Here is a 25,003-nt window from a genome sequence, read left to right as displayed (position 1 = left end):
GTGAAGAAGTGACTCATACCCTAAAAATAAATGTGAGGATTAATTTGACAAAGTTGCAGAAGTCACATAAATAATAGCACTGTAGCACTGTCATCCCGTTGTTCATCAATTTGCTTGAGTGGGCACCAGTAACGTCTCCATTGTGAGACTTTTTGTTACTGTTTTTGGCATATTGAATATACCTGGGTAACTTGCCAGACTCTGTCGTGCGGGCAGGATACTCTCAGTAGTTTGCCGGGCCCTTTGAGACGGACGAAGAAATCGAACCCAGGTCGGCTGCGTGAAAGGCAGACACCCTACCCACTGTGCTATCGCTCCAGTCCACATAAATAATACACTTTAAAAAATTAAAAATAGCCATTTTAATGTATAACTAATAATTAACAATTGTAATATATAATTAACAGGAGCCATCTTTTTAAAATATATATTATACCATTTCATATGCATTATTCTGTTTAAAGGAAATAGTAATTGTTAGACAGTGACACAATTTTAGCAAAGTTTGCACTAAAAAGTCACTTCAGGCCTTCTCTCTGGCAGACAGCCTGCACTCTGCCACTTGGGAAACATTCCTTAAGAAAGCTTTTGTATTATTTAAGGAAATAAAAATGAAAGTCAGTACAATGTTTATCCTCTTCGAATATACTGTCATGGAAAGATATTTCTGCAATACAATTCGAATGAAGTGCAGATTTGCTACGATCTGCACAGCAAACACTGCACTCTCTACAGTTTTCCATAGAAATGCATTTTTTGACACTCTGATTTTTCAATCAGTATATGACTATCACCCTGATAGACTAGGCAAATTCCAACCTGTATAAAAACGTTGCACTTCAGCCCACTTTTGTGTTTATGTCTGGCATACTTGAAGGACAGACAAATGAAACTCGCCTTTTAAAAAATATGACTTTCAGTATGTTTCCTTGACAATTGACAAACTGATATTTTTAGTTTTTTGCCTACTCAGAATTCATTGAAACCCAAAATTATTCTTTAAGTTGGATCCCTTCTTTCCCAAGAAAGACTTAGCTATATTATAGTAATATACTTAACAGTGTTCATCAGTACTTAAGGCATTTTTCCTAGTGAATGTTCTTGTCATTAGAGTATCAGAAGAACAGACATGGAAAACTTTCATCGTGTGTCTGTTTCTAGTCTTCTTTTAGAAAACTGTGTTTTAACATGTGGACAAGTTCTAAATGGGGAAGGACCCCCAGTTCCTGACCAGTGACTTGAAGGCGGCAGACCATCTTTAGGTTCAGCCACCTCTGAGCGTTGAAACTACTGACGCACCATGATAAGAAAGGTCTTAGATGAAGCCAGTTACTGAATATTTCCCTTCTAAACAGAGAAAGGAAGGAAGGAAAAGAAATCAAAAGAAATACAGGAATATTTGGAATACAGTATGAGGAACATCAGAATCCTGGAGCAGTGATGATGACCCCGCTGCCCTGAATCTAGCTCAGCACCTTGACCAACCTCAAAGCTTCTTTACCTTTGGAGAAAAAAAAAAAAGAAAGAAAGAAAGCCTGGAGAGGTTCAGGTGAAATAAGGCCCAAATTCTAGCCCTCCTCACTATATATCCCACACCACCTGTGATGAAGCAGACACCGATATGGTTTTGGGGAGGGGGTCTCCCAAAGGGAGCAAAAGATTCAAAGAACCCCAAGAGACAGTGGCCGAAGAATTTCCTAATACCTAGAATTCAAACTATATGCCAGAGTTAGATGAATTCACCCAACATTTTAATTAAAGAGGGTGAGACTTTTGTTTTCCTTTCCCGTTAAATGACCAAGGCAAGCATAAGAGGGGGAAACTCAAGAAGAGAACGGAAAGGTTGTGAAAACGGGCACTTAGAACTCAAACTGAAGTTGTTAGCTGGGACAGGGGTGGAGGGAAGAGGACACTTGGGGGAGGGTGTGGTGCTGGAATGTTTTCTGCATGAAACTTCAGCATTAACAGTATCGTAAACCATAGTGCCTAAAATTAAATTTTTTTTAAATTAGAGCGTTTTATACTTACATCATTTGGTATTAGTTGCTGTTCCAAGTTTCTGGGCATGTTGCCTAGTTGATTCTAATGTCAAGAGTAAAACTCCAGGGTCTAGAGAGACAGTAGAGCAGGGAGGATGCTTGCCTTGTATGTGACCAATCAAGACTGGATACGGAGCATCCCATATGGTCTCCCGAGCATTGCTAGAAATAACCCGGAGCATTGCCAGGTATGACCCAAAAACAAAAGCAAAAACAAAAAAACAAAAACAAAACTAGAATAAACTTCATGACCTATTTGAAAGCAAAGTGGTATTTAATGTAGCGGGCCTTTTTGTACTTAATGAATAGCAAAATTTATCAGTTATTGCTATAGGAATACCATGATAGAAATGTCGAACGTTTCATAATCCCAACTTTACCAGATCTGTGATTATCTTTTAAGATATCTCACCATTCTTGTCATTTGTGGGTTAGAGCATAATCTAAAAGCAGCATGTCATAAGTAGGCCCTGTAAAAATACATTTTCATAGGTTTACTAGAAGCTAAACTTTTCAAGCAATATTAATCCCCAAAGCATAGGTATGGAAAGTTGACAGTTTTTTTTTTCAAGTCTCTCTCTTTTTTTTTTTTTTTTTTTTTTTTGCTTTTTGGGTCACACCCAGCTATGCTCAGGGGTTACTCCTGGCTTTGCACTCAGGAATTACTCCTGGCGGTGCTTGGGGGACCATATGGGATGCCGGGGATTGAACCCGGGTCGGCCGCGTGCAAGGCAAACGCCCTACCCGCTGTGCTATCGCTCCGGCCCCTCTCTCTTTTTTTTTAAATTGAATCCCAGTGAGGAACACAGTTACAAAGTTGTTCATAATTGGGTTTTACTTATACGCTGTTCCAACATGCGTCCCTTCACCTGGGTACGTTTCTCACCACCTGTGGGCTGACGTTTTCCCTGATCCTCTTCAGTTACCCTAAATTCTTTTTACATTTTATAAGTAGTTAGATTTGAAAGGGAGACAACTGTGTCTATTTTATTTCTGGTACACTGCAGCTTACATGATGCGGAATGACCAAGGGAAGGGGGAAAGGCTGGAGTGGAAAAATCGGTTCAGTAATGAAACACAGACGGTCCAGCTTCCCTGAGCAGTGGGAAATAATTACAGACAGCGGCCAGGAGAAAGGGGTGAGAACCAAGGAAAGGAGGAAAATACTCAAGTTCAGCAGAATATTTTATAGAATGTTTTTCCACCTGCCTCAACCTTTGGGGAATAGAAACACGTTAGCTATTGAAGTGCATCCAGATTCTGCTTGGGCTAGAACCGTCCACTCTACGCAGAGTTGGGGCTAAGGCTTCGAATCTCCGCCTCCCGGGCAAGAGAAAGCACATAGTTTAGTGAAATAGTGAGGGAGTTCAGGGCTGCACCACACAATGCCAAAATGAGGATCATGAATAGTTTATTTTAGACTCTAATCCTATCTTTAAGACACAACTAAATCTAAACACGAATGTTTGACTCTGTTTATGCTGTGTTGCTAAGTTACCCTCTATTGCGCTTGGGTTTTAGAATGGCTGTTTTGCAATTTGATGTTTTCTTGAGTTGCAGTACATATACAAGTGGCAAATTTCATAAACTAAGAACTATACATGTTATTTCCATATTATATAAATAGTTGGCCCTTGAAGGAGGCATCAAATAATCTTTACAAGCTGGATGTTAATACAGGATCGCGTTAAGAATTCAAACTTATTACTTGTACTATAGCTTTAAACTGTGTGGATTTGTTTGGAATAGGAAAGTAACACACAGCTGAGTTAAATTTAAGAAGTTGGTTTGTTGATTGTGTTTTGTTTTTAGCATTATAAGGTTTCCCAACTCATTCCAGGCTTCACTTTAAACATTCACTCCCATTACTGCTTCACGTGTTAATAATAAAGCAGATAGAAATGACAGTGTTAATAAAAAGAAATGCCACAGCATTCATGATCATCAGAGCCTACTAATTATGGCGATTACTAGGATTAACTAGCACACTAGTATAATTAACATTATTTAATGCTAATTTTGTATGAATTTTGTCATAAGTAAAATATCCTTAAAAGCCAGAAATTTAGACTGTGTGCAGTTGGAGACATCTTTTCAAAAATGATTCAATGATTTCTGGATTTTTTTTAGTATAGAAACATCAAAAGTCTATTGGGATATTTTCACAATGCTCTTGGTTTTCTATTGGCTAGTAATATTATTACCAAATGATAATTGTCCCTTTTGGAGACCAGGTTTTCCTTTTATCTTCATAAGTAGAAGGGTAAAAAGGTGACAGATTCCTTTTTTCTTAAGTTGGGGATATTAAGGAAATACTCCGTAGCAATGTGTATGTTAAGATCTAAGAATGGTGGTGACAGTCTTGAAAAGCATAAAAATATATCATCTTTTTAGTGAGAGGAGTCAGGATTTATCTGAGTTGAATAAAACAACTTCCATCTTATACCAGAAATAAAGCCATCAGCATAAATATACTGGATAAATCTGGGTGTCTTGTATCTGTGGGTGCTAGAATAAGTAAAGAAGGTTGTTGTCTGGGTTGGGGAGATAGCTCAAAGGGCTGGGATGCCTTCCACAGGTGCCTCAGGTTTGAACCCCACAACACATGGTCCTCCAAGCAACACTAGGGATAGCCCTCAGTGCTGCCAGATCACTGTATCACTGTCATCCCGTTGCTCATCAATTTGCTTGAGCGGGCACCAGTAACATCTCCATTGTAAGATTTGTTGTTTCCGTTTTTGGCATATCAAATATGCCATGGGTAGATTGCCAGGCTCTGCCGTGTGGATGGGATACTCTTGGTAGCTTGCCGGGCTCTCTGAGAGGGACGGAGGAATCGAACCTGGGTTGGCCACATGCAAGGCAAACGCCCTACCCGCTGTTCTATTTCTCCAGCTAGTGCTGCCAGATGTTGCCCATAAAACTGGCAGAAAAAAGGTTTATCTTCTTTCACATATTCTTTGCCGCTCCATGCTAACACTATTATAATTTCATTTTTCCTTCATGTAAACAAATACCAAAGAAAGCCAGAAAAACCAACTCCATTACATATGGGGGGAAATGGGATTGAACAAAAACATTGTTTCATATTGATCTGGTTATTATTATAATTATATCCACATTCAGTGCTATAATTAACATTTTGAGCCTTTACTAAGGACAAAATACAATACCAACCCCTTTATACCTACTAACTCATTCTAACTTTATATGAATCCAGTCAGGATCAACTTTTTAGTCCTATTTTGCAAAAAAAAAAAAAAAAAAAAAAGAAAGAAACTTAAGAGGTTAATTTCCCAAGGAAAGTCTCCTCAATTATAAAGGACCAGACTGTCTTACAAACCCAGGCTGTCTTCAGAGCGAAGGAGTATCATTCAGAGCTTCCTAGGGTACATCCCAGCATACTCACAGTAAGAGTACTAGGCATAGAGGTATCATTGAGTGAAGCATTATTTTGAAAGGATCAAAACAAGGACAAAAGGATATACCTCATGCAGAGTCAATCCATTTGGAAAATAAGCTACTGAATTCCGTGAAAAATCATCTTGATGTTTGCCAAGCATTTCATATCTCAAACCCATGTAATCAATAGTGTCAGCAATGATAAATTTATTAATGATAACCTATGATATCTGGGGTTCCTTGATATTTACACACTGACCTTGGGTCATGTCATTTAACATGTCATTTACAGTATTCTTGTGGGACAGACAAAACCCCCTAGTTTTTGTAGGAAAAAAGCTAGAACAAATTCAGTTGTCTGCCAGAGTCTCTAGAAAATTCAAATTCAGGATAGAATTTTGTTAAAGCTACTAACATGTTTCTTGAAATTCAAACTACTTAGTTGAATTTAAATTATATTCTTTTCCTGTCACATAAATGGCTAGTTAATATTAGCATAACCATTGGGTAAATCTGGATAAATCTTCTGGTTTTTATATGACAAAAATATGATTTGTTACATAAATATATTTTAATCTATTCAAAGTAAAATTACTTGCTGAGACCCCAGAGCAAGTAAGGCAACCATATTCCATATCACTATAACTGAAGGTATTTGTATACAATAAAAATTGATTATTCATAAGTTCCAAAAAGAATCATGGGTCTTATGCATTCATTTGTTAAATATCCATAAGATGCATCGGTTAGGTGTGTGTGTGTGTTTAATTGGGGTGGTAGTAGAGGGAATTCTAAGCAAGTCACATCTAGATTTTTCATTAGTGGGTATACATGTGGAAGGGAGAGATAAAACTGCTGGCTTAAGGAATGCCAAGTATTTGCCAAAATCCTAGCATAAGAGGATTTATTAAGACCTAAACTCAAGACAGTTAATCAATTAATCTTGGATAGAAGTAATTCCCCTTTATAATGTCACTGTCATCCCGTTGCTCATCGATTTGTTCGAGCGGGCACCAGTAACGTCTCTCATTGTGAGACTTATTATTACTGTTTTTGGCATATCTAATACTCTCGGGTAGCTTGCCAGGCTCTGCCTCGCGGGCTCAATACTCTCGGTAGCTTGCTGGGCTCTCCAAGAGGGCCGGAGGAATCGAACTCGGGTCAGCCGCGTGAAAGGCGAACGCCCAACCGCTGTGCTATCACTCCAGCCCATATCTCCTTAGAAACTTTCAGGAAAATGGGGCTGGAACCCAGCGGGTAGGGCGTTTGCCTTGCACGTGGCCGACCCGGGTTCGAATCCCAGTATCCCATATGGTCCCCTGAGCACCACCAGGGGTAATTCCTGAGTGCATAAGCCAAGAGTGACTCCTGTGCATCCCCAGGTGTGACCCAAAAAGAAAAAAAAGAGATTTTCAGTAAGAGCACTGTTTTAACGATGATCTCAAAAACAAATATCATGAATGCTCAAGGAAGTGACAGTATCTAGCGGTATAAGACTATGTGTGTTTTATACCTCCTGTCTGACAAGTCCCAATTCTTCTGTCTGAATCACATTCCTGTATACCTTTGCCTGTTCTGGGTGTTCATGGGTTTAAAGAAATCTACACTTGGTGGAAAGCTGTGAGCCCCCCTGGCTAGATCTCGCCTTCCCTGACTCCTCCTTTCTGCCCCCTTCACCAGAGCCCTCCCCACACTGTAGCCCGTTCTCAGTTTGAATTCAGGAAGTCCCTCAAGGACACAGAACACCCCTGCTCTAGTCTGCCAATGTTGGCAACTTGGTGTGAAACTAGGAATCAGTGGTAGCTTTTGATTTTATTGATGAGCTTTTATTGATGAGCATCGAGGATAGCTCATCAATCTGAACTGCAGTTCACCGGGTTTTCTCATTGGTTGCTCCCTTTTGGTACCACCGGAAGTGCAGGTGTGCCTGCTTTTTCCCACATCTTAACCACTGTACTGTACAGATACCGTGTGTTTTACACACTGAGGGCCTGCAGCATCCCTGCACCCAGCAAGTCTGTCAGCTTTGCCCCTTTTCCAGCAGCCTGTGCTCACCTCACGTCTCAATGTCACCATCTTAGCAAATCTTGCAATATTTTCCCAGCCCCTATTTCAGACTTCTTAATAACCGTATCTGTCGTGGTGATCTATGATAGTTGATGTTACTAATTGTTTTGGGGGACCCACAAAGCAGACTTAATCTCTGTTTAGTTAGTGGGGGTAGGGCTCTTGCCTGGTGTGCGGCTGACCTGGGTTCAATCCCAGTTCTGAGAGCTTGGCTGATCAGCTGATTCATGGCCCTCTCCCTCTCCTCACACCTTCTAATTCTCTGGGACACACTATTGAAGTCAGACCATTGAAGGGCCTTCCTGTCCTCTAGGTGTTCATGTGAAAGGAAGGGTCGTGTGCCTCTCACTGCAGAGCAAAAGTTCGAAACAATTACGCTATTGAGGAAAGTCTTGCTCACACTGATGTAGGCCAAATGCTAGGCCTCTCGTGACACAATCAGCCAGGCTGTGAATGCAAAGGGCACGGGAATGATAAGAAACAGCCTTCAAGGGCATAAAGTATCTGTGTTCTAGAGAGAAGATGCAAACTAGTCACACAACACTCCCTTACACTACAGCCTCACCGAGTATAACTCTTTAGTTCTGTGACAGCTGAGAGAAGGGGAGGAAGCTGCAGAAGTAAAGTTTGAAGCCAGCAGAGATTGGTTCCTGAGGTCTAAGAAACGCCGTGATGTGAAAGTATAAGGCGCAGTGGCAGGTGACAGAGAAGTGACTACACCAAAATGCCAAACGGGAGCCATGGCATGCGGCTCACCCGGCTTCAATCCCAGGCACCCCATACTGTCTCTCAAGCTGGCCAGGAATGATCCCTGAGCTCAGCTAGGAGAAAGCCCTGAGCACTTCTGGGTGCGGCCCCCAAAATCAAAATAAATAGAATAAATACAAATAAATAAAATACATAAATAAATGCATAATTTAAAAAAAAGCCAGGTATCAATGGCTGGCTCCCTTATGCCATCTGCATTCTCTATTACTTCTCTCAGTTCACATAAGTCATCAGATTTTCAGTCAGCAAGGTTATGAAATAAAATACTTTTTATTACAAAGGAAAAGGTATTGAACTACTTATGGTTTTGCCAACTCAAATATGTTCATTTCTTGCAAACATAGTCTCCGATACTAATTTAGTTCTCCTGTTCATTCTCAGTCATATTATTCTTACAGAATATTCATTTTATATTGAATGAATAGTTCTGCTGTCTTGTTCAGTGTATGGTTTTGGGCACGTACCACTCATCCATTAAATCTAATACTAAAAAGATCAGATTAAAACAACAACAACCCTAAAATCAGCCCACTTGATTTCACTTGGAAAATGCTACAAGACAGATACCTTTATGCTCTTTTGTTTGGGAGCATCCTTGTAGCCCACAGCAAGCTCAACAAGGGAAGTCACTTTTAAAGGCCAGCCTAAATAAAGCAGTCAGGCACAGTTAATAGTTCGGGCCGAGACCTTGTCACCCAAGTTCTTTGAGTATAAAGCTAGTTCTACTGAGTTTACCTTGGAGGAACATTTGTTTCTGAGTGGGGTTTGTGTGGTCACTGTTACGGTCCAGGGGTCTATGAAGGAAGAATGGCTGACAGGACATAGGACAGTACTTCTGATGGTGCTTAGTGGTTGGTTGCTTTGCAATGCAAATAATGTCTCTCCCTGGTGTCTCTGACAGGGCCGGATCAGCTGTACTGGACGGCTAATGGTACAGGCTGTCAACCAAAGAGGACGCAGTCCCCGCTCACCTTCAGGCCATCCTCATGCCAGAAGGTATTTCAGACAAACCCTTTGTATTATTTTTCTAACTATAAACTCAACACAATCGTCTATACTACAAACACAGAAGTGAACTTTCATAGAAGACAGAATGTCGATGGAATTTTCCAGTGTGCCCAGTATCTGGCCCCTTGATTATTATACTCTTTTGCAGCCGGGGAAGGGCATGGGGAAGGGGCAGTTGCTGATCCATGCTACATGCGTGCAGGTATGCCATCACTGGTATATCCAGTATATCTGAGATTGTAGGCGCATTAATAATCAAATAGGTAGTAACTGGTACACAGGTACTAAACCTGTTGCTCCTAGAATTTAAAAAAAAAAAATCAGCTGCTTTTCTGGGTGACTAAACAGTGATGTTTAGTCACTTACTCTGAAAACAAGTTTATGTCATTTGCAGATCGAGGAATTCCAGCAGGACTCAAGAGTGACCAAGGCCATACCTGGCCATGCTTTGGGCATAGGCATATATTCTACCACTTGAACCATCCTCAGCCAAAATAAGTTTACTTTAGGCCATAAGTTCTATTATTTTTTTGTTTGTTTGTCTCTTTGGACCACATCCAGCTGTGCCCAGGAGATCATATGGGATGCCGGGGATCAAACTCAGGTCAGCCGCAGGCCAGGCAAACACCCTACCTGCTGTACTCTCCCTCTGGACCCAAACCATAAGTCTTGTGAGCAAGATTTGTCCTATTTTAATGCTCAGTAGACAGCTGCTAACAATAGTGGTGTTCCACTCCTGCGAAGGCCTGAGTTTACCCAAGATGCAGTGGGGTGAGGATGAGGGAAGGACAGCACCACTTAGTGACACCCTTCATTACTGTCAGCAGGCAGCCTGTCCCCCAGCATCCCTGCTCATGTATTTTACCGGCAGGGCTTGCTCAATAAACAGAAGGAAAACAAGAGAACAGCAGCAGACAGGAGGCTGTGTCTGGGGGTCCTCTTGTGCTGGTTCCGCCAGGCACTTGTTCAACTTTCCCAGGCAACCCTGGCTCCTAAGGATTTGGTCATAGGGGCTGGAGTGATAGCACAGCAGGTAGGGCATTTGCCTTGTCTGCGGCCAACCCAGGTTCGATTCCCAGCATCCCACAGGGTCCCCTGAGCACTGCCAGGAATAATTCCTGAGTGCAGAGCCAGGAGTAACCCCTGTGCATTGCCGGGTGTGACCCAAAAAGAAAAAAAATTAAAAGGATTTGGTCATTGGTGGCACTGTCAGGTCACAAATTCACAGGCCCGCATCTCTGGCTAGAATGACAAAATATTTAGTAGAAGGTTCATTCTTCTGGAGCTTTCAATACATTTGTTTAACTTTTCCTTGTGTCTCTTAAGTCAAGCGTTTTGCTCCTAAATTCAATATGTGCATGGAAAAACTATATTTAAAAGCTGATAAGTATTAGCCTCTTATACTTTAACTTGTTCTATTCTTTTCTAAGTATGTCTACACTTCTAGTGATTGCTGGCAGAATTTGTATTCAGTGTCTTGCTCTTTTCTCGAGTCTTCTCTGATATTTAAATTGTATTTGGCTTAACGGTGCCTTTAGCACCCTACTTAAAAGCATAAGGCATGCCCCAAAATCTATGAGATTTTCACATATTTATTTTAAAAGGAAAAAAATTTCTTACAGCACAGGAAAAGTGATGCAAAAAAATGTTACAGTTTTCTTGATTAATATAAAAAGGAATTTTTATTAGATGTTAAATTTTTATGAAACAATAACTTTGTTTCCTATAAATTTAAAGTCACTAGGGCAGGATATGGTTGTTTCTTTTGAAAAAAGATTGGGTAATGAATAAATGAACAACAGCTGCTACTACTCCTCATACGACTTTGGAAAAGAAATATTTAGGGAAAAGGTTATTAAAGAGCGCCTTCTTTTTCCCCACTTCCCCTTTTATGATTTAAATGAGCTTTAAGGATTGGAACAGCTAAGATATGTAACTAGTAGAAAAACATCATAAGCTGCCAAATGAGATAGGATTTTTGCTTTTATGACTTTTTTTTTTAAGTATCTAAATCTTGGGGGTAAGAATCAGGTGAGGAAATTAAATTGGTGCCCTGTACTTTTTTTTTTAAGATAACTAAAAGCCTGGGAATAATGACTACCAATTCTCTTGTTTTAAGACCTCGCTCTAGATCAAGGGACAGTGCAGATGAAAATGAACCCATTCAGGAGAGATTCTTCAGACCTCACTTCTTGCAAGCACCGGGAGATCTCACTGTTCAAGAAGGAAAACTCTGCAGAATGGATTGCAAAGTAAGTATCTGTTACCACTGGACAAATCTATCACTTCTCACTGCCATTTTTATTTTGTTATTTAAAGAAGTTGCCTAAGATATAGGCAGCTTTTTGCCAATATTTTCAGGCTTATTATTTATTCAAGAAATATGTTGGATACTTATACATTATTTCAAATCTTCCTTTACTTTTAAAATTTTGCCAACAAATATGTTATTTACTTAAACTCCATATATCATACTCCAGAAAATCACTGATTTTGGGGGGGTTTTTTTTTGCCTTTTGGGTCACACCCGGCGATGCACAGGGGTTACTCCAGGCTCTGCACTCAGGAATCACTCCTGGCGGTGCTCAGGGGACCATATGGGATGCTGGGAATTGAACTCAGTTTGGCTACGTGTAAGGCAAACGCCCTACCTGCTATCACTCCAGCCCCAATCACTGATAGTTTTTATGCCTTTTAGGTTTTCCATTTTGTTGAAATAATAAGCATGCTTATGGCAACTTTTGATTTTCTCAATGAAAAACAACCCCATTGATTTCTGTTCTTATAATTTATATCATTTTGTTTCCTTTGCGCTTAGTTTGCCTTTTTGCCCCCTAGTTTTATTTAGATGATGCCTATTTAATTCTCAAATTTTATTAAAGCAACATGATTTGCAAAGTTATTCGTAGTTGGATTTTACACATACTATGTTCCAGCACCAATCTCACCACCAGCGTTTTATTCCCTCCATAACAGTTCCCAGGTTCCCTCCCTCCATACTCTTCCCCAGCCTACCTCCTTGACAAGATGCTTATATTTTTTAATTAAGGCATTTCTTTCCTAACCTAACTACTCTCAAATTAAGGCTATTGACTGGAAGTGGTGTACATCCCTGTTCTGCCCTTGCTGTTAAGGGAAAAAGATAAAATCTTTCATCCTAAGTATCTTATTATATGTAGGTGTGTCTTAAAGATGCTCTTTACCATGCTGTAGAAAGTTTCCTTTGTTCTCATCTTGCTTGGAATTTTTGTCAGGCATTTTATCAAATGTCTTTAACCTATTAAGATGGTCATCTGCTTTTCCTTTTCATCCTGTTGATGTGGTAAATTACATTTTTTTTAATATTTGGGGAATTTCTTACATCTGTGTTCATGAAGTATTGGTCTACAGTTTTCTCTCTTGAGTTGTTTTTGTTTGACTTTGCTATGGGATTAATCCTAGCCTCACATAAAATGAGTTTTCATAGTTAAAGATTATTTTTTTAAGTAAAGAAGTTTGTAAGCTCTCCCTTCTCTTGTATTCCCTGGGAATTTTTGTGAAATTGGCATTATTTCTTCTATAAATATTTTAATCGATTGCCAGGAAAGCCGTCTGGTTTGGAGGGGTTTCCCCACCCCCTTTGGCTGGAAAGTTTTTTATTTAAATAAATCAGTTTCTAAAACGGAAAAATAAAATGAAAATAAACATGCTGAAGTGCTGATTAGGACATCTGTGTTCCTCATTCTTTTTTAATACAAATTTTGTATTTATAGATGTACTCTTTTAATCTCCCCAGTCTTCCTTTTCTTTGGCAATTGATGCTTACACACCCAGTGGTCCTGGGGTAGAGTGGAGGGCATGGTCCAAGAGCCAGGGACTGAATCCAGCCCCCACACCTGCCCAGCTGTGCTACTCTCCAACTTGAGCCATATCCCCAGCACCCATTTTCTGTTTTTTCCCTTTTTTTTGTTTTTTTTTTGGTTTTTGGGTTACACCCAGCTGTGCTCAGCAATCACTCCTGGTGGGGCTGGGGAACTGTAAGTGGTGTCAGTGATCCAACCAGGGTCAGCTACATGCCAGGCGAGTGTCCCACCCATTCTGCAACCTCTCAGCTCCCCTGTTTGACTTCCTAAAAGAAGCTGCAGTCCTTTAGGCCCATTTTCCGACAGCTTAGGGAGGCGAGTCTCATTAGATGTGTGAACACTGAATTGTGTGCAGAACTGCCTGTGCAAGAGCTTTAATCAGTTTCTCCAAGGACCCTGAGGCTAACAATGTTTGAACCACAGCTCAGAATAGCTCTGACAGACTTTGCGCCCAAGCCCCACTCCCCATGAGTTAGTACTTAAATGGGATAAGTTTTAATTATTTGGGTGCCCTCTGCTGGTCCTCTCTAGGATTGCAGGACACAAATTTAAGTGCTTCAGTCTTGGATTTGAGCTTTACTTTTTTTTTTTTTTTCAAGAAAGTAAAGCTGGGCTTGTGGAAATTACAGAAAAAGTAAGTGTATTCTTAACTAATCCAGCATAATTATTATTTTTATTATCATTATTATTATTGCTTTTGGGGTCACACCTGGCAATGCACAGGGGTTACTCCTGGCTCATGCACTCAAAAATTACTCCTGGCAGTGCTCAGGGGACCATATGGGATGCTGGGAATTGAACCTGGGTTGGCTGTGTGCAAGGCAAACGCCCTACCTGCTGTGCTATCACTCCAGCCCTGTATAATTCTTTTTTACAGTAAAAGTACACAAATTGTGTTTCATTGTGTGTATATGCATATGTGTAAGTATTTTATTTTTGGTTTATAAGAATTCAATATGGGGGAGAGGGTAAGAATTCATACAATCTACCCGTAAAAGAATATTTTAATCAACAGAAGAAAATTTTATTTAGATAGATCATTAGATGATATTAATAGATGAGGACTATTAATGTGTAATACTATTTCATGTGTAGCACTATTTTATGTGTAAAAGGGGAATTGTAACTGACAGAAAAAATTGTTTTTAAAAAATAATTATACTGGGGCTGGAGTAATAGCACAGCGGGTAGGGCGTTTGCCTTGCACGTGGCCGACCCGGATTCGTGCCCAGCATCCCATATGGTCCTCGAGCACCACCAGGTAATTCCTGAGTGCATGAGCCCGAAGTAACCCCTGTGCAATGCCGGGTGTGTCCCAAAAAGCAATAATAATAAATATTATTATACTGAGCTATAGAAAAGTAAAATTTCATGAAGTCTTGGATTAATCTTAAAATATTAATTATTGCATATGAAGTAGGAATATTGATAAGTACCCTCCCTATATAGAGTGACCGTACTAGCTCCATTTTTTATTACATTTAAGGAGGAGATATGACAACATTATTTCATTGCACTGAAATACCTAGCCTTTAATCTCCGCTTGTTGATTTCACTGTTACAATAGGACGTGAATATAAATGTAGAAAATCATGTCACACGAACAACAGATGGAATGTTCCTGATTCAGGAAAACAAAAAGTGTCAGTATATGCAGGCTTTTTTGTTTTGAAGAGAGGGGTAGTCATTAAAAAAAAAAAGTCCAGGACTATAGCATCAGCTAGATTTCACCTCAGTTACTCCCCTCATTTTAATCCTTCAGATATATTCCTAGACACTGATTACCCAAGGCTTGGTACCAGACCCTGAGGGAAAATAATGAATCCCACTCCTCGAACTGAGCATCCCTCCTCCACCCCGGCCCAGAGCTTGGCTCTGCTGAGCTATCACCTGCTCACAGTGACCTGTAGTTCTTGAGATCAGGCTGAGATCTTACAAAAGCAACAGTCTGAGCAGGGGGGTAGAATAAGGAGAGACGGCCAGGCCTCTCCCTTTGCTTTCGCTGGAGTGAGGAGCCCAGCTTAGGTGATGGGTTGGGGGGCCTCTGTCTCCTCATGGCCTTGATGCTTCAGGCTAGAGTCTGGGGAGATGCCATGCCACTACTTCCCAGACTTGGAGACAGCCTGGCGCCCAACCAGCTACCTGCTTGCAAATTCTCTTCATCCTTGTAAACACGGCCACTATCTTCTCTTTCAGTTCTCTGGCCCCTTGCCACCTCTGAGTGTGAAAGCCTCTTGTAGTGCTATAAAGGAGCATTATGTCCCAAGCATGAAATTTGTGGGGTTTTTTCTTTGTTTTGGGGGACATACCTGGTATTGTTCAAGACTTAACTCTTCAGGACAGTGCTTAGGGAACCATCGGGGTGCCAGGGACAAACCCACGTTGGCCAACCACGTGCAAGGCAAGCGCTGTGCCCACTGTACATATCTCTGCATCTGGCTGTTTTTGTTTTGTTTTGGGGTCATACCCGGCAAACTCAGAGGTTACTCCTGGTTCTGCACTCAGGAGTTCCTCCTAGCGGTGCTCAGGGGTCCATATGGGTTGCCGGGCATCAAATTCAGGTTGGCCACGTGCCAGGGCAGCACCCTACCTGCTGTACTATCTCTCTGGCTCCATTGGGCTGATTTTTGGCCAAGCTGGGTTCCTCAAAAGAATTGTGTGCATCCAACTGACATCTTTTTGTTCAGAATTCCCCACTCGTAAATGTGGGGTAGGGAATTTAAAAGGCCTATTTTTACAAGTGTTTTTTTTCTCACCCCCTCCCCCTCCAAATCAAGGGTAAGGGCCATACAAATGAACTACAATGGCACCCCTCTCTGCCCTTGGCAGCGCAGCATTCTGAGCAATGAAATATGCCTTTATCTGATCTGCAGCCAACACAACTGTCATGGTCAGCACGGCCGTGCTGTTTCCATTGTGCTGCTAAGCCGTTGGGATGGCTTTCTGGGCAATTTTCCTATTGCTCTTATACTTAGTTTCAGGGATTATAAACTAGTCATAGCACTGGGTGCTGATGGATGCATTAACGCATGTCTCCATAGCTACAGCAGCTCTGTCCCGGGCGGCCTCGAATGCGTAAGTGGCAGCTGAGTATTTGTCATTGTTAGTAGGGCTAGACATCTTTGTTTTTTCCCCCCGGGGGTACTCGGAGCTCAGGGCTTACTTCATCCTCCCTGAAATCTTTACGATGCCACGGTCAGCCCCGGTCAGAGGAGGATGTTCTAATCCCTGTTTCTCTATTCTTCACCTGGCTCCGTGAGAAACCAGCGTGAGTCTCTGCGAGTTCAGGAAAGGTTTGAAGGCACGCGGGTGTCGCGCTTCCCCCCCAGTGGGACGATTGGCAGGGCCTGCCTGAGCTCGCGACAAGCCACTCTGCCGGACAGGGAGAGAGATCGACAACGTTTCCCTTTCTGGTTTAGGTCAGTGGGTTACCCACCCCAGACCTGAGCTGGCAACTCGACGGGAAGCCCATCCGGCCCGACAGCGCACACAAGATGCTGGTGCGTGAGAACGGGGTCCACTCGCTCATCATCGAGCCCGTCACGGCCCGAGACGCGGGCATCTACACGTGCATCGCCACCAACCGCGCGGGGCAGAACTCTTTCAGCCTGGAGCTCATCGTTGCAGGTAGGGGCGCCCGTAGCCCTTCCCCTCTCCCACAGGATGTGTCCACTCTGACAGTGTAAGTTGACCCTGACTTGGTGGCCATGACGGGAGTTAGGCCAAGCTGCTCAAGGAAACTGTCTGATCGGAACAGCCAGTGAAGGCAGGTCCAAAGGCCTAGAAAATCAGAAACGTGGGGAGCCGGGGTAGGGGTAGTGCTCCCAAGAAGTGCTCAGGAGGCCCTACGCCCTCACCAGCAATTCTCAGCCGGCTGGGAGTGGCATTTTAGTGCAAGGGCTGGAGGATGTGACACAGCTCGGGCTCTACAGTGCCACAGATACCCACCGCCTGGGCCCCCAGAAACATACCATGGTGATACCCAGGGGACCAGGGGTTGCCAGGAACCAGGCCTAACTGCAGGACTTCATTCCAACCCCTCAAACTCATTCATCTTCTTTGGAGCCATTATTATTTATCAGCCTCTCTCCCAGGAGCCCAGCCAAGAGAGAAAAGGATTTTAGTCACTTGTCTAAGCCATTGTCCTTCTCGTGTGTCTGATGAACTCGGTTATTGCACAGAGAAAGAGAAACAAGGTTAATGCGCAAGAATTAGCTTATAACGTTTCTCTGCATACCTTTGTCTTTACAGTTATAAGCAATGATTTCAGACATCTCTCCCCAAAGACCATAGTCAGATTAAACAAGGATCTGCTTTTTAATTGAATTCTCCTCGAGGTAAATTCTATGAAAGTAATGCTCTAGGAAGTCTTACCGTTGGATAAAGAAACTGAACATATGGACAGGTTTAAACTCAGGAACATGCATGATTAGAAACTTTAATCTCTGTCTTGAAAACATCATGTTTGCTTCTTGCATTTCTCTGTGCGAGGTGCTGCATATCCTTATTCTCAGTTGTTTCTGTTGAGCTCCTTGTCATGCCTCTGTTTTTGTGAGGATGAAATCATAAAATATAGATGAAGCTCTGCGTCGGGAAAAAGCTCCAGAGCAGTGCTCCAGAGGGTAGATGTTATTCTCGCTCGGAGCTGCTATGATATTCAGGCTCATTTATGCTTGTTTCAAAACTGAGACCCACATGTAGTAGAAACTAAGGTTTCTACTTCACCCAGGTAGCCATGTAAAATCCAATAAAAATCCAAGCCTCTACACAATGCATGGGGGAGGTGAATCAGAGGCTCTTGACATTTCCAGGTTAAATTTCTCTCTACCTGGCCCTGTCCATGGCTGTTCTGCTTTTAATGTCACACCAGATTGGGGGCAGGAGGACTGGGGGGAGGACGTGTATCCTTAAATTCGCTGCTGGCATCTCCAAAGGAAACACCTTTCACCGAAATTGCTTCAAGCACAGATCCAAGAGAACAATTTCCCATTCGGTGATAATCATCTCAGTGCGATTAACCATTAGTTCTGATGCGTTTAGACAAGATAATAAAGTCTTCTTTCCAATGACTACCTTCAAATAATACAAATTAGCATCTACAGAGTGTAAAACTTGAGTTGACAAAGCTGCCTTCCCCCCTTTATCTTGCCCCCTTGAATCCTAGGGTGCATGTCTCGCTTATGCTAGGATTTAGAAGTCTTCAGAAGTGGGAGCGCAGCGGTCCAGACAGCTGGGAGGGGAGTTACGTGGATCCAGGTCTGAGAAACTCGCCTAATACCTGAGCGCCACTAGGTGGCGGTGGTGGGTCAGGGCTGGCAGGGCACAGCTGCGTCCTTCGAGCAGAGTCGCCCATCCCACGTGCCAGCTTAGGATCTCACCTCCTGGCAGACCGGCAATCAGGGCAGCAGATGGCCAGAGCGCTGCGTGGGCCTGTCAGACATGAATTAATTGAGAAAAATAAATGAGTCGAACGGAGCAGGGGGACCTTTCTTGGTGAAAAGAACAATTTGGAGAGGGTGAGCGTCGTAAAGCACCTGCAGTGACAAATGGCCCTTCCAAGAAAGGAGCTATTTAAGCGAGATTTCAGAATCGCTTCTGCAGCAGCCTGTTGTCCGCGCGCTTCCTCTGTGTGTCAGTGATGGATCGTTCATCTCGTGTTCTTGCAGCAAAGGAAGCGCACAGAGCCCCCGTGTTCGTGGAGAAGCTGCAGAACACGGGCGTGGCTGATGGGTACCCGGTGCGACTCGAGTGCCGGGTGCTGGGCGCGCCACCACCGCAAATCTTTTGGAAGAAAGAAAATGAGTCCCTGACTCACAGCACTGACCGAGTGAGGTGAGACTAGTGAATTCCCCTGGCCCGCCACTGCACCGTCCACGAGAGGCACTTTGCACCAAGAGGTGCAGAACACTAAGTGTGGGAGCGCTGCTTATTGTCTCTAACCAAGACAAAAATCATGTCCCCTAATATGTGATTACATGTTTGTGAGTTAGGGGTGTGTGTGTGTGTGTGTGTGTGTGTGTGTGTGTGTGTGTGTGTGTGTGTGTGTGTGTGTTCAGGTGCTTACCTTCCTATCTAAAAGACAGATCTGTTTGCTTCCGTAGTCGACAGAGCGACTATTTGTTCAGTGGCTTCCATAAAGACAGCCCCTCCAGTGGAAATTAAGTGCACAGATGTATTCAACCTCTCCTCGTCTGCTCTTGCCTCCCATTAGAGTTAATGGGGCCCGCAGCCTCTCTAGAAGAAGTATGACCCTATTAGCTGCTCCCCGCACCGTGCTGTTTCTAATGATCTCATTAAAAATGATGCTTCGTGTCCAGAGCCACTTTTTAAAAATTTAGAATGCTAATGACTTTCTCTCTCTCTCTCTCTCTCTCTCTCTCTCTCTCTCTCTCTCTCTCTCTCTCTCTCTCTCTCTCTCTCTCTCTCTCTCTCTCTCTCTCTCTTTTCCCCTCCAGCATGCACCAGGATAATCACGGCTACATCTGCCTGCTCATTCAGGGAGCCACAAAAGAAGATGCTGGATGGTATACAGTGTCAGCCAAGAACGGAGCGGGCATTGTGTCCTGCACTGCCAGGCTGGACGTTTACAGTGAGTGCCCCTTCATCTCATTGCAAGCCTCTGGCATTCTTAAAAACAAAAGACACAAGGCTGTGTAGTGAAGAGGTTTAGAGCACTGCTCTTGTTTAAAAAAAAAAAAAAAAATTAGTCACCCAGACAGCAAGTCGCATTACTTTCCTGCATTCTTATAAAACTAATGTCGGGGCTGGAGCAATAGTACAACGGGTAGGGCATTTGCCTTGCATGCGGCCAACCCGGGTTCGACTCCCAGCATCCCATACGGTCCCCCGAGCACTGCCAGGAGTGATTCCTGAGTGCAAAGCCAGGAGTAACCCCTGAGCATTGCCGAGTGTGACTCAAAAAACAAAACAAAACAAAACAAACAAAAAAATACTAGTGTGTCGTTTGCCAGTGATTTCATATTGCTCTTTCTCTTTCTGTTTATAGTTTCTCAGCATTAATAGTGAACTACACGAGGAGGACAAATACCCAAGTATCATTGAGGACCTTGTATTATTAGCAAAATATGCATGTTGATTTCCCTCTGCTATTGGCTAGACAGTGGCGGCTTCCTTATTCAAGCATTCCTAGGATATAACAGTAGGAAAGGCATAACCACGTGACTTTCTCGAGTTTTCTTGTTCCCGTGCTCTGCCTTTTAACATTCCTCCCCATAACATGACCCTATCACAGTGTCTCAATGCTGGAGGATGTGATACAGCTGTGAGACAGCTGGGGCTCTGCAGTGCCAAATGTGTGGCATCGATTATGGAATGCCTCGTTTGCGCCTCAGTGCTTTTCTTATCTATGTACTTCTAGCAGCTCACAATAGGCTTTGTTTGTGTATGTGTGTAAATGCATCATAAACTTATGGAAAATCATTTGTTATTGAATTACCAAACTCATACAGTAATAACATGCAACTTACTGGCATTAAAAACAAACCAAAAAAGAACTAGAAAAAGGGACTGGTTGTTCAAACATTACCCCTTTCTGAGTAAGAACTGTGTGAGATTCTGCAGAAAATGAGAGGCCTCATCTTCCCTACTGTCCACTTTTTCTTTCAACTGACAGAAACTCTGCATGGATGTTTTAACACCAAAAGACTGTAATCTCTGTGGAATTTATATTGGAAGATTTTCTTAAAGGGACAGGGGTGAGAATTAAAATACTTAGCAACATTTCAAATGATTCCCTTCGTGGTACTTGCTATAAAATAAATGGCACTTTGTCCTTGTTATCTAAGTCTTAGCATCCTGCTCACTACCCTTATCAACAGTTAACCTGAAAGATCTGAGTAAAATGCAAAACTATTCTTGAATTTTAGGGTTGCTGCTATGAACATGGCCCATCTTTCACACACAAAATATGTGCCTGGAATAGAACAGAATACATTCTGGTGTCTATGTGAAATCATCAAAGTCTTTCAAATTATATCTTAGCTTTAAAAACCTTATCTTTGAGGCTGGAGTATAGAGCATAGCAGATAAGGCATGTGCCTAGTGTCCCGGCACCCCAGGTTTGAGCCCCAGCACCACATATGCTTCCCAGAGAGCCAGGAGTAAGCCTGAGCATTTCCAGGGGAGGCCCCAAAATCAAAAGAGGAAATAAAAGTCATAAACATTGTTGCTGTTTTTTCTCTTTATAGCCCAGTGGCATCAGCAGCCACAAAGCACTAAGCCAAAGAAAGTACGGCCCTCAGCCAGCCGCTATGCAGCACTTTCGGACCAGGGACTAGACATCAAAGCAGCCTTCCAACCCGAGGCCAACGCGTCTCACCTGACCCTGAACAGCGGCTTGGTGGAGAGCGAAGACCTGTAACCCCAGAGTCTCGCAAAAGCGGAAACAACCAGTGCCTTGACCGACTTGCATTCCCTCGTCACATTATGTAAAGAGCAAACACATACCTTTGGCTGTAGGGGGAAAAGAACACCAGAACAGTAATCGCGTTACTTGGTATACCAAACTTAGAATTGTAGTAGGTGATGCTGCATAAAAAATGTACACATTGCACAGAAAACTCACCTTCATCATCCAACGGACAACGTTTGGAATTGCTGTGATTTAAAGAGGTCTGAAAAGCCAAATGCTGTAAAGGAGATCAGTTGTTCTAAGGTAAACACAATGTTTGTTATCCAAAGTGCCTTTAAACATTAGCTCTGGGTGCTGCATGCCACGGTAATGTGGGCTGCATAACATGAGCGATTGTACCACAAATAATAAACAGATGAGTCCCCAGGGGCAGTGTATTCAGACAGCTACCGTGAACCAAGGGAAAAACGGAAGTGGGGAGGACAAAGAAATCCGAGCAAATGCCTTGTCTTTGCAAACCAGAAGGAAGGAATGATTTCAATTTTGTGCACATCAAGTCTTCTAACCGGGCTAGTACCTCTAATTTTTGACCTTTTCTTTTATGTGTAGTGAGTGGTCTCTTTTCATTCTACATTCGTAGGAAGCTTATTGACATCCCACATTCAAAGGCTAAGTTAAATATCAAGAATTCAGAATGAAGCAGAACTAATTACAGTCCATTCCAAGAAAGGTATCCAAAGCACCCACATGACCAAGGCATAGCATTTGGAGGAAAGGGGTTTGGCAGGGAAGGGAAAGAAGGGATTATTACCAGCACACTAAGACTATATTCATTTAGAGAAACTGGCAGCGAGGGGCAAGAGATATGGGCAAGGCCAGGCTTTTCTTGGGTTTTCTTCAAGCACGAAACAAAATGCGGGTGAAAAGCACCGCCATTCAGAAGCCAGGGGTCCAGCATCAATGGAAAGTCTGGAGCACATGTACTATGGACATGTCAGTGTGTCTTGAAGTCTGCGTCATAGTTGAAGATTGCAGGTGTGTAGAGCAAGTTGAAAATGGAATGAGACTGCAAGATTGGCATAAATGAGAAACTGCTTGTAGGAGTTAGTCTAACAGAAGGACATGGAGGCTTAGGGAAGACAAAAACAGATTTGTGGCATAATGCTTTTTTGAGGTTGTTTTTTTTTTTAAATAGTAGCACCAAGATTTGGTGAATGGAAAATACTAGTTCCGTTCCACACCACCACGCAACCTTGGCTTACAAAGGTGCTAGGTTCCAAGTAGTTTATAAAGGCATCAGCAAAGAAGGATTGTTTTGTTGTTGTCATTTTTGTTTTTGTTTTTAATGCATATGATTCTGCATCAGCTAGATTGAGTTGATTCTGACCAGACTTGATGGTTTTAAGTCGGAACCAATAACTTTTTAAAGGAGAAGGAATAATTTGGCCTACTATTATAAAATATGAGGCTTTAATGGTACTTTGCTATGAAAAGAAAACACTGTATTCCTTTTGCAAAACACATTTATCTTTCACTATTTATAATAAAAATGCTGCAGAACTCTTAGCTCAGTTACTCAATTCAATATGTAGTGTTTTTTTAAAAAATAATTTTATACCTGTGTACCACCCCGTATATTTCATATTACTGCTTCACATGTACAGCTTTCTACTTCGTTTGAAGAACACCAACCTGCCAGGTTTGAAATGACTAGTAAACTTGGGCACCGAATGGCAGATATATTATGCTGAGTGGCACAGCTTTTTTTTGCCACATTTATATGCATTGCTAATATGGAATTTTAGTTACCATTCAAAGTCTCTCATAAACATATCTATAGTGTAGATGTATGACTGATGTCATATCTTGCCAAATTTCTCTGAATGTGACTTTTTGCTAACTCGCTGGGTTTGGGATTAAGTAGCATTATTTGCCACCTTTTATGTTGTATTTATAAAATTTAAAAAAAGTAAAGTACTATCATTACGATTTTGGATTGTTGTGCTGGTGTAATGTGGTTTTAACATCAATAAATATTTAACGAAGAATAGTTGCTGTTGTGTGAAGCAAAATGTTGTGTTTTCTGTGGCCACTGCATTTAATAAGTATACATTTAGAGGTTTTTAAAGAACACTGACTTCATAGCCCACAGTTTTGCAGGCATGACATAGCTGGGTTCTCTGTAAGGGTTCTACAGTCGATGTATACTGGAGCACATTCTCACCTGGAACTTGAAATTTTTTTCCTGATTCATATAGTTGTGCCAGAATTTAGTTCCTCGAAGTTTCTCGGAGGAGGCCTGTTTGTCAAGGATTACGTTCATTGCAGACATCATGGCATCACCCCTATGCAGGGGTGGGGTGGGGGGGTCTCCCCCGATTCATTCAATTCAAAAGGATCTTCCTTACATCTGCAAAATACCTTCAAAGCAGCACCTTCACTTGTGTTTTGTTGAACAGGCACAATATGCAGAAATCTGGGCACCATCTAGCGAGTTCAGCCCCTTTGTTACATTAGTTCCTTGTATGCAGACATAGAAACAGTAGTCCCTGCGTGACCGGGGTGGGGTGGGGGGAGAGAATATTCTGGAACCATATTCCCTCTCAGATACAGGATTCCAGATTAGATGGCCACAGATGATGACCCTGAACACAGCCCCCAAGATACACTGAATCTTCAACGACAGTGGGACTATCACCTCTGCTTTGGGAGGGCTTTTCATTTGGTTGGTTTTTGCTCCACATCTGGCCGCACTCAATAATCACTCCTGGTGGTACTCAGGGGACCAAATGCAGGTAAGCACCCTACAGTCTCTCCGGCCCAGGACTGTCTCCTCTGAAAGAAACCCCCAAACTAGCAGAGCTGCAGTTACACAGCAGACAAGTCCCATCAAAGCAGGGAGGAGGGGGCCTGGAGTGATAGCACAGTGGGTAGGGCATTTGCCTTGCATTCGACCGACCCAGGTTCCATTCCCAGATTCCCATATGGTCCCCTGAGCACCGCCAGGAATAATTCCTGAATACATGACCCAGGAGTAACCCTTGTGCATCACCAGGTGAGACCCAAAAAGCAAAAAAAAAAAAAAAAAAAAAAAGCAGGGAGGAGGGTCAAGGCAGTCTTGGGGCAGTGGCCCACAAGAGGAAGGTCACAGGCCTAAGCTTCTGACTGAAAAGTCTAAACTCCACATTAGGCACCCCAACTTCCAAGACAAACACTTCAATGATGAGCCCCCAAGCAACCAGCCTTCAAGGCCGAGGGGGCCTTCCACCAAGCATCCGCGAGACTCCCGAGAGCTGGACTGAAGAAACAGTCTCAGGCAGTTCTCCCTGGCCCTCGTGCCAAGGCACAGGGCACAGGCGGGATGTGGAGAGTGCCCGACAGCCTAGGGACAAAGATTCGGTGTCCAGCTCACAGCATCTCCCTGGGGGCAGCCGCCCAGTCTAGTGCACACCAGGGCCTGGCTAAATACTAGCCAAGGAGGTGGCTGCTGTGTCCGGAGCCAGTGC

The 25,003-nt window shown here is 42.7% G+C and overlaps 1 protein-coding gene across 1 annotated transcript in view; it reads left to right on the top strand.

Moving 5' to 3' along the window:
- PALLD (palladin, cytoskeletal associated protein) overlaps positions 1-23,539 on the top strand; it is a 499,224-nt gene extending 475,685 nt beyond the window's left edge. The window contains exons 16-21 of the mRNA XM_004610370.2: positions 9,178-9,272; positions 11,404-11,536; positions 16,546-16,753; positions 18,793-18,958; positions 19,582-19,715; positions 21,334-23,539. Of these exons, the coding sequence (XP_004610427.2) occupies positions 9,178-9,272; positions 11,404-11,536; positions 16,546-16,753; positions 18,793-18,958; positions 19,582-19,715; positions 21,334-21,506 (909 nt within the window). The 3' untranslated portion in view covers positions 21,507-23,539. The remainder of the gene's footprint in view (positions 1-9,177; positions 9,273-11,403; positions 11,537-16,545; positions 16,754-18,792; positions 18,959-19,581; positions 19,716-21,333) is intronic.
- Positions 23,540-25,003: the final 1,464 nt, after the last annotated feature.

Source organism: Sorex araneus, chromosome 1 (assembly GCF_027595985.1).
Source record: "Sorex araneus isolate mSorAra2 chromosome 1, mSorAra2.pri, whole genome shotgun sequence".
Taxonomy (NCBI): domain Eukaryota; kingdom Metazoa; phylum Chordata; class Mammalia; order Eulipotyphla; family Soricidae; genus Sorex; species Sorex araneus.
The sequence above is the reverse complement of the archived record's forward strand: the minus strand, read 5'-3'. Positions and strand labels throughout refer to the sequence as shown.